Source organism: Pseudorca crassidens, chromosome 1, assembly GCF_039906515.1.
Source record: "Pseudorca crassidens isolate mPseCra1 chromosome 1, mPseCra1.hap1, whole genome shotgun sequence".
In the NCBI taxonomy this organism is placed as follows: domain Eukaryota; kingdom Metazoa; phylum Chordata; class Mammalia; order Artiodactyla; family Delphinidae; genus Pseudorca; species Pseudorca crassidens.
Genome location: NC_090296.1, coordinates 179,999,097 through 180,013,949, shown reverse-complemented (window position 1 = coordinate 180,013,949; position 14,853 = coordinate 179,999,097). Strand labels below are relative to the sequence as shown.

General features: G+C 44.3%; 1 protein-coding gene across 2 annotated transcripts in view; it reads left to right on the top strand.

The window, feature by feature from the left end:
• APBB1IP (amyloid beta precursor protein binding family B member 1 interacting protein) overlaps nucleotides 1-14,853 on the top strand; it is a 100,184-nt gene that overhangs the window by 52,948 nt on the left and 32,383 nt on the right. For both annotated transcript variants that reach the window (XM_067701768.1, XM_067701775.1), the window contains 2 exons: nucleotides 2,919-3,078; nucleotides 4,245-4,366. In XM_067701768.1, coding sequence (XP_067557869.1) covers nucleotides 2,919-3,078; nucleotides 4,245-4,366 — 282 coding nt within the window. The remainder of the gene's footprint in view (nucleotides 1-2,918; nucleotides 3,079-4,244; nucleotides 4,367-14,853) is intronic.

Here is a 14,853-nt window from a genome sequence, read left to right as displayed (position 1 = left end):
TGAGGCATTTCTGTTTTCCACACAACCATCCACGTCTGATTTCTCTGGTCAGATGAATGGGTCTTTGACATTGTAGTAGTTGGGCCTATTGTTTCATTATTTTATTTTATTTTTTTAAATAAATTTATTTATTTTTGGCCGCATTGGATTTTCGTTGCTGCATGTGGGCTTTCTCTAGTTGCTGTGAGCCGGGGCTACCCTTCCTTGCGGTGCATGGGCTTCTCATTGCGGTGGCTTCTCCTGTTGCGGAGCATGGGCTCTAGGTGCACAGGCTTCAGTAGTTGTGGCACACAGGCTCAGTAGTTGTGGCTTATGGGCTCTAAAGTGCAGTCTCAGTAGTTGTGGCACGTGGGCTTAGTTGCTCTGTGGTATGTGGGAACTCCCAGACCAGAGGTTCCCCACTGAACCCCTGTCCCCTGCATTGGCAGGCGGATTCTTAACCACTGCGCCACCAGGGATGTCCTGGGCCTGTTGTTTTAAATACATCAAAAGATGTACATACAGGGACTTCCCTGGTGGCGCAGTGGTTAAGAATCCGCCTGCCAGTGCAGGGGACATGGGTTCGAGCCCTGGACCTGGAAGATCCCACATGCCCCGCGGAGCAACTAAGCCTGTGTGCCACAACTACTGAGCTTGTGCTCTAGAGCCCGTGAGCCACAACTATGGAGCCCGTGTGCCACAACTACTGAAGCCTGCATGCCTAGAGTCCATGCTCCGCAACAGGAGAAGCCACCACAATGAGAAGCCCACGCACGGCAATGAAGACCCAACACAGCCAAAAATAAATAAATAAATTTATTTTTTTAAAAAAAGATGAACATACAACGAAAACAACTGTCCAACTAGACGTTTCTGGGCTACAGGTTTTCAAGGGAAAAAAAGTATTCTTTGGACAAGCCTGGAATAATGGTCTCATTTGAATGGTTCCAGGAGCAGGAAATGCACCTTTATTGCCCTGATGTCTGCATTTGAGTCTTAGGTGTGCAAGTGTGGGAAGAGCAGATACTAGGTGTGCTTCGACTTGTGGTCCTTGCCTGCTCTTCGTCCAGATTCTTATCACCATCCACACCCTTGGTTGCTCTCAGTAACTCTGCACAGAAATCCACAGGAATTGCATTCTTCACTGTTAACTACACACTGTCTTCAAGATCCAGTTGGGTGGGAGTGGGACCAGAGGGGCAGTTTCCCTGCTGCTCAGAATCTAACCCAAACTTTGGGGGAAGGAAGAAATGTTACCACTTGTATGACCTCTCTCTTCACTCCATCTAAACACTTTTTAAAAATAATGATGAGCCTCATATGTGAATAACCAGGACCAACCTTAGACAGACAGAATAGGCAGAACTTGTCTCTAACTATCTCATGCTTCTCTTTTCAAGTTAGAATAGAAGTTTAAGCAAGAGTGTCAGGGGGTTCTGGTTGACGATGTTGCTTCTGGGAATTCTCTGCTGGCAGCCTGTGGAGTAAGTGCAGGCACTGCAGGCTGGAGTTTGGGCAGGGATGGTCTGGAAAGGGAAAGGCAGCCCTTCCTTCCCGTGTGGCACTCAAAGATGGACTCTAACTAGAGCTAACTCCCACTTAATCAGGGAGGATCAGTGATCTTGGCAAAGAATAAAATAAGAACGTAGATCTTCCCAGAAGGAGTTATGGAAAATCTTCCCTTAAACATAAGTGTCTAATAAATGTGGGCTTCATGGGCACATTTCCACTGTTCCTTTTGAAGACTGGATAGATAGCACCGTTATAACCTGTAGCACTCATAACTAACAACTGCCGGAATTAAAAATATGCTACAGGGCTTCCCTGGTGGTGCAGTGGTTGACAGCCCGCCTGCCGATGCAGGGGACGTGGGTTTGTGCCCCGGTCCGGGAGGATCCCACGTGCCGCGGAGCGGCTGGGCCCTTGAGCCATGGCCGCTGAGCCTGCGCGTCCGGAGCCTGTGCTCCCCAACGGGAGAGGCCACGGCAGTGAGAGGCCCGCGTACCGCAAAAAAAAAAAAAAAGCTACAAATACACAGGTATCAAAGAAAATCCAAACCCTAGCTGATTAGTTGTTGAATTAATTCTGTTATGTTACATCAGAATCATGGTCTCTCTTAGGGATCAGAAGTTTTAATAACCTTGACAAGTTGTCTGGGAAAAATCAGTGAAATCCTGTGCCCTTAGGAGTAAATTCTCACACCAAACCGTCCAGATTAGGAATAAGGTAGCTACCAATTTGACTGTGAACTCAATGCAGTAAATTTTTTTTTAATCAAATGAAAAGTGCATTAGGTCACTCATTGGCCTGCATGCCTCCATAATAGCGCTTTCTCAGTCTACATTGATCTGGCTTAGTCCGCCTCTAATCTCAAACGTGTCCTGCTGGGACACCACCTGCCTCTCGATAAGACCCCTCGGTGACGCTGTCACTCTGCAACTTCCGACCTTCAGAGAATTGTAGATTAACCAACTTGGTCTTAACCTGTGTCATAGAAGTCTCGGGTTGCATGAAATGGGACCCAACTCCAGCTAAGCAGGACAGAAGAATTTATTACAAAGGTACCGGCACGGCTTTCAGCTAAGCAACGCTTCTGGGCTCTGAGGTGAACCGGAAGAAGTAACAGAAAGATGTCAGGGAGGCCGGCAGGCAGCACTTCTTGGGTTGTGTTCATTTTCTCTCTCCCTCACCAGGATGCAGAGTCTCTGAAAGCCGGGCAGGGACTTCACTTATTGTGTATTTATTTCTGTTTTTGTGAACTGGTTTCTCTACGTTTATATTCCTGGCACCTTAAACAAGTGCTTGGCATATGAGTGAGTTTGTGGGACACCTTCTTACTTAAATTCGCAGAAGAGATAGGAACATTGAAACCTTAACCTCAGTGGGTGGCCTTCTACAGTTGCTTGAATTTACTGGCTGCCCTGTGGCTTTATCCTCAGCTCGTTGTCAAGGTGCACATGAATGATAACAGCACGAAGTCACTGATGGTGGATGAGCGGCAATTAGCCCGAGATGTTCTAGACAACCTTTTTGAGAAAACCCATTGTGACTGCAGTGTGGACTGGTGTCTTTATGAAATATATCCAGAACTACAAATCGGTAAGTCCCAGTTCCAGCAATTGGCTGTACTCCAAAAAACCTGTGAGTTTGCTTTATTATGGGTTTTGGTCTATTGCGAAGAAGAGTTTGGTTCAAGGCTATCAAGACTCCCCCTGCATCACTTCCCTTAGGTCAGGTTCAGTGCTTGCCTCTTCATTTATCTGTGGCAGAGACTCGGATTGGAGCAGGTGGCCAGACCTTGGGGAATGTAAGCATTATTGCTGCTACTTCTCTAGCAGATCCGAAAGGGAAAGAAAGTGACAGGAGGATACTTCTTACCGCATGATTAGCAAGCTGAGCAGATAGTCGGAGAGCCTGGGTGTCTGTCAGCCGATGTCTCTTTAAAGTTTACTTCTTTATACTCTAGGGTAACTCTGCCGCGGGCCTCACATCACTGCCCGCTCACTCAATGTCTGACACTTTGTCTAGTGGAAGAGGCTCAGCCCGGGAGAGCAAAGGACAGTGGATAGACGTTGATTGAGTTTTTTTTTAAAAGCTAAAAAGCAATTAAAGAAATACTCTGTTACTTCTCATTCTTAATACCACTCATAGAACAATTGTCTCCTGGGAGAGCCTGTTGGAATACAGAAATACATGTTTTAGAAGCTTTGGGTACACATCTTTCTGGAGGAAGTGGTCTGCACAGAAATAACCTCTTGAAGTTTTCTTCAACTCTGTGAGTCAAATAGAGAATTGAAAGCTCTCTAAAGGAAGGTTTAGGGTTGGTTCCGAAATATATTGTTTTTTAGCATTTTAGGGAGTGATGTTTTATAGTACTCATCACTTATCTCACAATTTCTCACAATTTCATTCAAAGTTGTTTACCCAATTATTGCTTAATTGGCCTCCTTCCATATAGGATGTTGCCTCCACCTGGGGCTATTTAAAATAGTCAAAAATTCTAACATGAAATAAAGAGCAATGGCTGACCATTATCGCTACATTGTAGGTTCATCTGCCATGTTTTTAATGGAAAATAAGTTGAAGACCTGAGACTGAAGAATACACATAATAGAGATGTTACAGTGTGACATCATGTAAGAATTAGGAATTTCTAGAAACTGATGAGAAGTATGAAGCATGGTGTTAACTCAACACCAGCTTATTTCTCTGTTGGAAACCCTGATGTCTTGGGTCTGAAAGAATGCTTTTCCTTGTTTTATCAGAAAGGTTTTTTGAAGACCATGAAAATGTTGTTGAAGTCTTATCAGACTGGACAAGAGACACAGAAAATAAAGTGCTGTTTTTGGAGAAGGAGGAAAAATACGCTGTATTTAAAAACCCCCAGGTAAGATAACTTGTATATTGTTAAACCATATAAAATATCCAATTTTTAATGTCACCTGGGTACTCACCAGCTCATTCATCATCTCACAAAATATCACAAATGTATTCCTTTCAAAGAAACACAAACAACTCTTAGGCCATACGTAAACTAAGAGCCCCTTGAAGGATTCAGAGAGAAAATAATCCATTTTGTTTCTTTTGATTCAGCATCCAAAATATACCTCTTTGTTGACTTATCCTCCTCTTCTGTCCTTATAGCTCGTTGGCTACATTAATCCAATATATGTGACGCACTCTGAGCCATTAACACTTCATAGTTTAAAGATACCCTTTTCTTTGTTGTTCATATTTGGTGCTTATGGATGTCGGGATAAGTCAAGAGAGCGCCTGGAAAATGTACAACTCTACGTACAGTCTACAAAATAAAAAGTGTCCTTCTCCATATTTGAAAAAGCTTCCTCAAATCATGCGTACAAGGATGTCCTAGACTTGTCCCATGGAAATCTCCAGCCAACTGTCTGCGCATGGCGGGCAGGGAAGTTTCCTCACACAAAGTTGTGTTCAAGCGCTCACCTGCAAAATCTGTTGGAGTTAACCAGGTGAAGAGTAGAGTAGAAGCGAGCATCCTAGGCGGGGTGTGTGTGCAAAGTCCGAGAACAAAGAGGGAAGTTCTTTTAGGTCATGGGAAATTGTACAGCTGGACCACGAGGAGGAGGTAGGGACAGGGGGTGACAGTGCATTCAGATAAATTGTGGAAAAGAAACTGATAGAAATAGCATATTGGGGGCTTCCCTGGTGGCGCAGTGGTTAAGAATCCACCTGCCAACGTAGGGGACACGGGTTCGAGCCCTGGTCCAGGAAGATCCCACATGCTGCGGAGCAACTAAGCCTGTGCGCCACAACTACTGAGCCTGCACTCTACAGCCTGCAAGCCACTACTACTGAGCCCGTGTACCACAACTACTGAAGCCCACGTGACTAGAGCCCGTGCTCCGCAACAAGAGAAGCCACTGTAATGAGAAGTCTGCGCACCGCAACGAAGAGTAGCCCCCGATCGCCGCAACTAGAGGAAAGCCTGCACACAGCAACAAAGACCCAATGCACCCAAAAAAATAAAAATAAATTAAAATAAAATAAAAGAAATAGCGTATTGGTTAAAATAAAAGCAGGTCAGTAATGAATGTTTCCAATCACCAGTTCATGCAATCATGATTGTAAGGGGTTCGTTTAAAATATATTTTCAGGCTGTTACTCAGTTTTTAACATTTTGGGGTTTTTGGCTGTGTTGGGTCTTCACTGCTGCACACGCGCTTTCTCTCTGGTTGTGGAAGCAGGGGCTACTCTTTGTTGCAGTGCGTGGGCCTCTCATTTTGCGGTGGCTTCTCTTGTTTTGCGGTGGCTTCTCTTGTTGCCTAGCACAGGCTCTAAGCTCACAGACTTCAGTAGCTGCAGCACGTGGGCTCAGTAGTTGTGGCGCACAGGCTTAGTTGCTCTGTGGCATGTGGGATCTTCCCGGACCAGGGATCAAACCCGTGTCCCCTGCGTTGGCAGGTGGATCCTTAACCACTGTGCCACCAGGGAAGTTCCAACATTTTGTTATTTTTATCTTCTCAAAGAACCAGTTTTTAGTTTCATTGATCTTTGCTATTGTTTTCTTCATCTCTATTTCATTTATTTCTGCTCTGATCTTTATGATTTCTTTCCTTCTACTAACTTTGGGTTTTGTTAGTTCTTCTTTCTCTAGTTGCTTTAGGTATAAGGTTAGGTTGTTTATTCGAGATTTTTCTTGTTTCAACATTTTGCTGTTTTTAAAAACCCAGCCTCAACCACTCATGCCTGCTTTGCCTGTTTAGCTATATTCTATATTTCTTTTATATGAAGCTGCATTTTCTTGCCACTATGGGATTCATTCAACTTTGTGGTCATGATTGAGGGGCATGGAGCGTGCCCCACTCTCTGTGGGTGGAAGAGCTCAAGTCTAGGGTTCGTTCTTGCAGAAAAATGATTTATGGAAGTAGGGATAGTGAGTGAATTGTCATCTGCAGAAGCTTATTAGATGACAGAAGATTCTGAAGCCACTGGCAGTGTTCCAGGGTATTGTTCACTGCATTCAGCCTATAGTGTGTTTCGTTTATTCCCAGCATCCCAGTGCCAGTGAGAGCCGGTGGAGGTCCGACCCCGCTTAGGACTCACGGATGCTGGAACAGATCCTGGTCTTCCTGGCCGGCAGCCATGGCATCAGGCCATTGATTTACACTCACTTCACTCTCTAATACTTTGCCACAAGCCCCAAAACTTTAGGAATAGATGCCAAACAAGCATAATTGTCTAAGAATCAAATAGAGATAAAATTTAAAAACTTGAAAAAGTCTGAAAAATGGTCCCAAAGGCTTGAAGATGCATAAAAACTAAGCACTACTAAATACTTAGTGCATCCGAATCACTAAGACCTGAAAAACAAGTGGTGGGGGAGATTTTGAATCAATGTGTTGTTTCTGCTGTGATTTTGTTCTTGATCAAATGGTTTTTTAACAAAATCATGTGGTCCTAGCAAGACCTCCTTTGGACTGGAGAGCAGCAGGAACAAGATGATCAAGGGCTTTGTAGATCGTGTTAAAGACACTGGGCTTTGTCCTGAGGCTTGCAGGGAGCCGTTGAAGGGTGTTGAGTTGAGGGAAGATCAGTGTGATTGCACAGCAGAGAATGGATTTGGAGAAAGTAAAAGTGGCAGCTGCCATGTGATGGAGAGGTGGTTACAGAAGCCCAGAAAGAACAGATAATGATGGACTGAAGGGCACTGGGAGAGACTCAGGAGGTAATGGAATTTTGCAGAATATGGTGACCGCTTGGATGCTGGTATAGTAAGGAGGCATAGAAGCAGACATGGATGACACTGATTCCCCGCTCGGGAATTAGATAGACCCTAATGCCCTTCCCTTCGGTAGGAAGCATGAGAAGAGAAATAGGTTGGGATATAAACATGATGAACTAGATTTTAAACATTGCTGAGTTTCTCCTTCTCCTTCAAAAAAAAGTCTCATTTCACCCTCCATAAATTCAGCATGAAATGTACACATTTTTACTTTCGTGTTTTCTATCAGATGGGCAATATTTTACCTATAAACGTTACTAGAGACATGCTTCTAAATTTTTCCTTGTGTTGGTTTTCTCTTCTCATGAGATGAGTAAAAATCTTTCTACCTTTGACATCCCCATCTCACCTGTTCTCCAACTCCAAGGTATTTATTTACAAGGAAAAACAGAATTGACTGGATTTTGGTCACTTTCCCAATATGCCCCCCAAACTTACCTTGCATTAAGGAACTTTCCTCTGTGATTGTAAAAAAAACTTCTAGAGATGAAGATAGTGACAGGAACTGACTTCTATTAGATAGTATTGGTTCTAAGTTCTTAAGATATCAAACCTAAGAACTTTTTTTTCTTTCTAACTTTTATTTGCATTTATTTTTTGCGGCATTTATTCCCGGGCCAGAAGTTTCTGTTTCTTCAGTTTCTTCTGGGATATCTTTTTCTTCTGTGCAGCCTCCTCTTCTGGTTTAAGAACAATCTGTTCTTTTTCAGTAAGGCCCATCTCAGTGTGGCAGGGAGAGCTCGTGTATGGCTTGGTCTGACCACGAGCTCTGTAAGTCCTGCACTGCATTGTGCGGGCTTTGTTCACCTGGATTTGCTCAATGACCAGAGAATCTACATCTACGCCCTTAAGTTCAGCCTTACTCTCTGCATTTTTGAGCATGTGCAGTAAAAATTCAGCACCTTTTTTGGGCCACCGACCCTGCGTCCAGCCCCACTGTTTGGCCTGGGCACACCTACCAACTCCGCCATTGTAATGACAGAATGGCACACGTTGCTTCTTTATAGTGACCTCCTTCAGATACTTGGTGGCTTTTCGGATACGCACACACGTATTGGCCTGGGCAGTTTCACGAGTGTTCTTAAAGTGAGCACGAAGAGTTGAACCTCTTGATGTGCGTGATTTTGTGGGGTTCTCTGGATCAAGTGAATAGCAAACCATTTTTAGAGGTCACCTCAGGCCGCTTGCTGGAAAAGCCTAAGAACTTATTTTCATGGCAGTTTATAACAAAAGCTACGTTTTATCAAATGCAGAGGGATAAACTGACGATCCAGGGAAGGAGGGAAATTGCTAGAAACTATTAATAGCTACTCTATGCTAGGCTAGAAGCTTTGCAAGTATTATCTCCAATCTTTACAACTATAAGAAGGATATATTGCTATTCCTCTTTACAGATGAGAAAACTGAGATCAAAGATAGAAAGGAAGCCTTTGTTTGATCTTAAGACTCATTGGGGACTTTGATGAGTGGTTTCCATAGGTTGAGTCTTCTGTTCAGAGCTCTCAAGACTATAGGAAACCTGGAATGAAATTGGTAGTGACTGAGGTTGTCCTCAGACAAGGTAAATTGAATACGGCTAGCAGGATGATACCACAAATGGAAACAACTGATTCAGAAGTTACTACACCGACTCAGTTTCCCACAATGAGAAGAAACTGATCTGGCGGATCAGAATAAGCCCCCATTTATTCTTTTGCTGTCTCTGTAATAGTGGATGAATAGGCCTGGCCTGGGCCACCATTCCTGAAGAACCGTGTGCTGACAGTCACATTGTTTTACATGGTAAATGACATCCTCTGCGCCCTTAGAGACAATGGTGCCTGCTCTCATAGGTCTGCAGGTGTAGATCCCTGGAGTGCTTGAGAGTTCAGATTCTGTCTTTCTCCTTGGAATCTGCATTCATGACTCCAAAGTCAGTCTGTTCTTGGCCTCCCCATAGCCTGTTTGTTATGTAAAATACGGATTAGTATTTGCAGCTTGACTGAGAAAGAGCTTCTGTGGCCCAGAGTATCAGTTCTCCTGGAAAATTACTAAACCATACAAAATTAGGTAAAATTTCATGAAATTTTACAACACTGAAATCCTTAGTACTTAACAGGATTCTCTTACAAACTACTTACTTGCGGGGATAAGTCTAGGCAGGCGGCAGTAAAATGAATGCAAAGGGGGGTTTTGAGCTCAAATATTAGAAACAACCATCAATAAAGATTTGGGGACATCAGTGGTGTGCTTTGCAGGCACACATGCAAAGCACCGCCTCCACCCATGACTTGAAAAGTGATGTTGTTCACCTGTGTCTCAAGTGTCACCTGCTGACTGTGTGGTCTTAGCAGGCTTTCTGATGACACCTGAATTCAGCGTTTCTATTTGTACAATGTGATACGGCTGTACTTCCCACCTCGCAAGGTTAAATCCAGCATGAAAACCGCTTGCAGCATCGCGACGTTATATATAAAAGTCAAGTCATTTGATGCCAACCGAAATTCAGCGGTCACCTATAAGAAAAGATGAACTGAAGCATATTAAAAAAATTTAAGAGTTTATTTGAACAAAATTCGATTCGAATCCGGCAGAACCAAATCAGAAGTCTTTAGGAGCACTCCTCAGCTAAGAACCAGGGGAGAGACTTACAGAGAGAAGGTACAGAAACCAAGAAAGGAAATTATTTGATTGTAGCCTAGGTAACTGTTTGTGATCGGATGCCCTTAGGTTTCGGTTTTTTGTAACCTTGAGGCTTAGATTTGGGTTTGCTTACGTAGGCTGCCCGGCATTGGAGTCCCCGCAGTCCAGTGGCCTCCTTGTCTAATTAATTTAACAAAAGTTATCTGTAATAAGGTGACGGAGAGAAACCAGATCCTGCAAATTTGTGGACCAAAAGATGCTTAATTAGGAAGGAATTTCCCCAGGATGACTGGTCTATACTTAGAGAGGTAATAGCAGATCACTTCATTTTTATTTTTTTTAGTTTTTTAAATTAAAAAAAATTTTAAACCTTTTAAAAAATTTTATTTATTTTATTCATTTATTTTTGGCTGTGTTGCATCTTCGTTGCTGTGTGAGGGCTTTCTCCAGTTGCGACAAGCGGGGGCCACTCCTTGTTGCGTGCACGGGCCTCTCATTGCAGTGGCTTCTCTCATTGCAGAGCACGGGCTCTAGGCGCGCGGACCTCAGCAGTTGTGGCACACAGACTCACACGGACTCAGTAGTTGTGGCACACATGCTCAGTAGTTGTGGCACACGCGCTTAGTTGCTGCACAGCATGTGGGATCTTCCCAGACCACGGCTTGAACCCGTGTCCCCTGCATTGGCAGGCGGATTCTTAAGCACTGGGCCACCAGGGAAGTCCCAGATCACCTCATTTTTAAAGGAGGAAAAGCAGAGTCATGAATTCTCCTGCTGGCTGCTGTTACACCCCACCCATTGAATAGCTACTTTGGGACATCACTGGTTTAGCTTCATGCCCAAGAGGAAGGAACCACATAGGAGTCTCACTCGTGAACCTTGAAGAGGATCCAAGACTATCAGTGGTTCTTCAGAGCTACTGCTGACTCCTGGGTGTGCAGACATTGCCATAACTGGCACTGGGGATCGCTTGGTCATGAGAAACTGCTCTACCTGGAACTTTTTAACATGATTCTTGAAAGGATACAGAGGCATCTCATGGAAGCATGACCAGGCTTCTCGGGCTGGCACTGGAAAGGAATATTGTGGGGACCACAGTCGAGAGCATCTTTGCTCCGGATCTCCCTCGGACCTCTAGCTCCTGTCCCTCCACAAGCTGTGTCCTCGCCCTCCTTCTCAGTGACCCCCTTACTCTCTTCCCACACAGCCCCTTATGGCTGACCTCTATGAAGCCTGCCTCTATGAATGAAGATCAAACTTTTGTGCTTGCAAACCCCCTAGAACAAGTTTGAGAAGTGATGTACCGCCTCACACATTTGTATGTTGACATGCAAAAAAATGTTTCAGAACTTTTCATCGCAAGTTTAAATAGATGCCGAGAATGCAGTGTCCAGCATGTTATCAGTTCTGGCATTTTAATAAGCCAGCCAGTGGGACCGAAATGCAGTTCCACGCCATTTGATTCCCGGCAGCATCCGTTTACAAAGCACACGAGTAAGCTTTTTTTTTAATAGACTATTTTTTTAACATAAATTAACTAATTTATTTTTGGCTGCGTTGGGTCTTCGTTGCTGGGCGCAGGCTTTCTCTAGTTGCGGCGAGGGGGGCTACTCTTCATTGCGGTGCGCGGGCTTCTCACTGTGATGGCTTCTCCTGTTGCGGAGCACGGGCTCTAAGCATGCAGGCTTCAGTAGTTGTGGCGCATGGGTTCACTAGTTGTGGCTTGCGTGCTCTAGAGCGCAGGCTCAGTAGTTGGGGCGTGTGGGCTTAGTTGCTCCACAGCATGTGGGATCTTCCTGCACCAGGGCTTGAACCCGTGTCCCCTGCATTGGCAGGCGGATTCTTAACCATTGCGCCATGAGGGAAGTCCAGATAATAGACTATTTTTAAGAGCAGTTTTAGGTTCACAGTGTAGGGGAATAGAAATACCCTGAGGTTAGGAGCAGAGTAAGGACCCTCTAAAGCATGGAGTCAGGACAGGGACCCTTTTGCCCACGTGGTCCCGCCTCTTTGGGGTAAAGTAGGTTGGGGCAGTAGAACCTTACTGTCCTAATTAAAGCAACTTTGTTGACGAAGCAGCTGAGTTTCTCCTAGTTTCTCAGTCTGGTTGGCGTTAGGAAAGTTCCTCTTCCCAGTTGACTGTAATCACAGGGTGGTCTGCTCATCCTAAAAGAGTGCCAGATGTTCAGATGAACAAATGAAACTCAGCCGTAACCCAAAGAGTTTTGTTTTCCCGGCTGCGTTGACATACAGCTCTCACTGGCAAAGACCAGTGGGGGCCCGAAACCAAAAGAGATGCGTGAGGCCTGAGGTCTGTGTCTGGAGAGGGAGACAAACCCTGGTGTTAACATTAGCTGTTCTTGCTAGGAGCCCAAAGAATCTCATTTTCAGAGAAGGTATTGGGAAAACATATTAATGTAAGGTCGCCTGCTTGCTGTACAGCTGTTCATTTCTTTTAGTAACATCCTTTATGTTTCTGACTTCAAAATTAATATCAGTTTATTGGGAAAAAAACTGAAAAGTAGAAGAAAGGAAAGTTAAATCATCCACACATTCCGACAATCATCACTATTGATATTTCAGGCAATTTTCATTCCGTTTGTTGTTTCTTAACCAAAATTTGGTGGTGGTGATGGTTTATTTGGTTGCACGAGTGAGGAGCAAAGAGAGAACCACAATGTCACACTTCCCCTCGGGTGTAGAAGGGTACCAGCCACTGTGGGGGAAAATGACCTCATGGCGTCCCTCCTCTTTTCCAACCTCCCTGTCCTGCCAAGGTTCATCTCTGACCATCCGGGACCAGGCCCAGCTGGAAGGAAAATCATACAGGCGTCACATTTACGGCCTCCAGGAGAGGCTCCTATTTTAAAAGAAAGTCTGCTCTTGACTTCAGTGCCCCAGAGCCCCTGAGCAACCACTGTGGGCATGTGTATCAGTCAGGGTTGGAGACATGAACACAACCTCAGAATCCCAGTGGCTTAGAGTAGCAGGTGTTTCCTCTGTCTGGGGCCTGCAGGTCGTCGGGTCCTCTGTCCACGGCTCCAGAATGTGCGTCAGATCCAGGGAGTTCCACGTGCCTCTTCTCGTCCTCGGACCAGCAGCCACCTTGACACACTCTCCTGGTGAAAGGCGAGCGCGCCGGAGAATGAGTGGAAACACACAATGCCGCCTCTCAGGTCCTCTGCTCAGATGGAGACGCTGTCCCTTCCACCCACGTTCTGTTGGCCGAAGCAAGTCACGTGGCCAGACCCAACATAGGGGGGCAAGGAAATGAGCTCCGGCCATTCTCGGGGGAGGCACTGCACAGTCATCACTAGATGACGGGCATCGGTGAATTCTGACCCAGGGCGGAAGAGAAGAATTGGGAGTGATGGTCAGGTCTTCATCAGGTGTACCCCAGCTCTAGCCAGGCTGCTTGTTCACAGGTGCTCCAAAGGCACCCAGTATTTTTTTTAAATTGAAGTATAGTTCATTTATAGTGTTGTGTTAGTTTCAGGTGTACAGCAAAGTGATTCAGTTATACATACATAGGTACATATATTTTTTCAGATTATTTTCCATTACAGGTTATTATAAGATGTTGAGTAGAGTTCCCTGTGCTATACAGTAGGTCCTTGTTTACCTATTTTATATATAGTTCTGGGTGGATGTTAATCCCAGACTACTACTTTATCTGTCCCACTCAGCCCCCCATCCCCTTTAGTAACCATAAGTTTGTTTTCTATGTCTGTGAGTCTATTTCTGTTTTGTAAATAAGTTCATTTGTATCCTTTTCTTTAGATTCCACAAATAAGTGATACCACATGATACTTGCCTTTCTCTGTCTGACTTACTTCACTTAGTATGATAATCTCTAGGTCCATCCATGTTGTTGCAAATGGCATTATTTCATTCTTTTTTACAGCTGAGTAGTATTCCTTTGTATATGTATATATCACATCTTTATCCATTCATCTGTCGATGGACATTTAGGTTGCTTCAAAGAGCCCCAATATTTATCTAACTCTGGGCCTTTTTCCATGCTTTTCCTCCTGCCCTGCACGCTCTCTTTATTCCTTTTCCCCTACCTGAATATGAACATCTCTCAAGGCAAAGTTCCAACTTTGACCTCCTCTGTAAGTCTTAATCATCTCGGTTCACAGTGAGTTCTTCCTCTCTGAAAACCTATAGAACTTAGCTCATTTTGCATTTATGCAGTGTCTTATATGGTTCCCCCATCTACAGATATATAGCCGTCTACTTATATTTATCTTTTCAGTGTGATAGAAAGATTCTTAAGAACAGTGATATTTTACATGCAAAGGGCACTCACAAATATTTACTCGTGGATTGATAAGTGTTTATTTGATTTACTCTTTATTCCAGAAAGGCGATATTAAAAATGAAACATATTTGCTGTTTCTGTCCTATCCTGCTGCTCTCAAATCTTGCATTTTCAGAAGCTGTGAGAAAAAGAGGCAGGCTGTCACTGAAAGTCTCATTTCCCATTTTAAAGTTCCCTTACTGTTCTGCTCAGATTGTCCCCAACAGATAATTAACTTTTGAATTCTGCTGCTTGCTACGGAGCACTCCAAATTCTTACCCAAGAGCAATCCATCCTTTCTAAGGACTGCCCTGCGTGATCTCCAGCTTGGATTTTCTTTGTGTTTTTTGCATTTTCATTAAAACAAAAACACAATATAGCACTATCACTTGGAAGGGGAAAAAAAGGTATTCAGAAGCCGAAAAAGTGAGAGGGGTCTCAGAGAAGACACGGCTACGTCCTGACCCTCCACGATAACTTCATAAAATGAGACCCTTCATGTTTAGAAAGGCTCTTCCTTCATTTGTCCTGCAGAGGGCGACACGTGCCCTCCTTTTCCCAGATGATGATGAAACACACATGCCCTGGAGTCTCCCTCACGGTCTCTGTCCATTCTTTCAACTCATACAGGCTCACACTTTTTCTAGGGCCCTAAAGCAAGTGTGCTTGCTAGGAGCACACTCTGCATTCA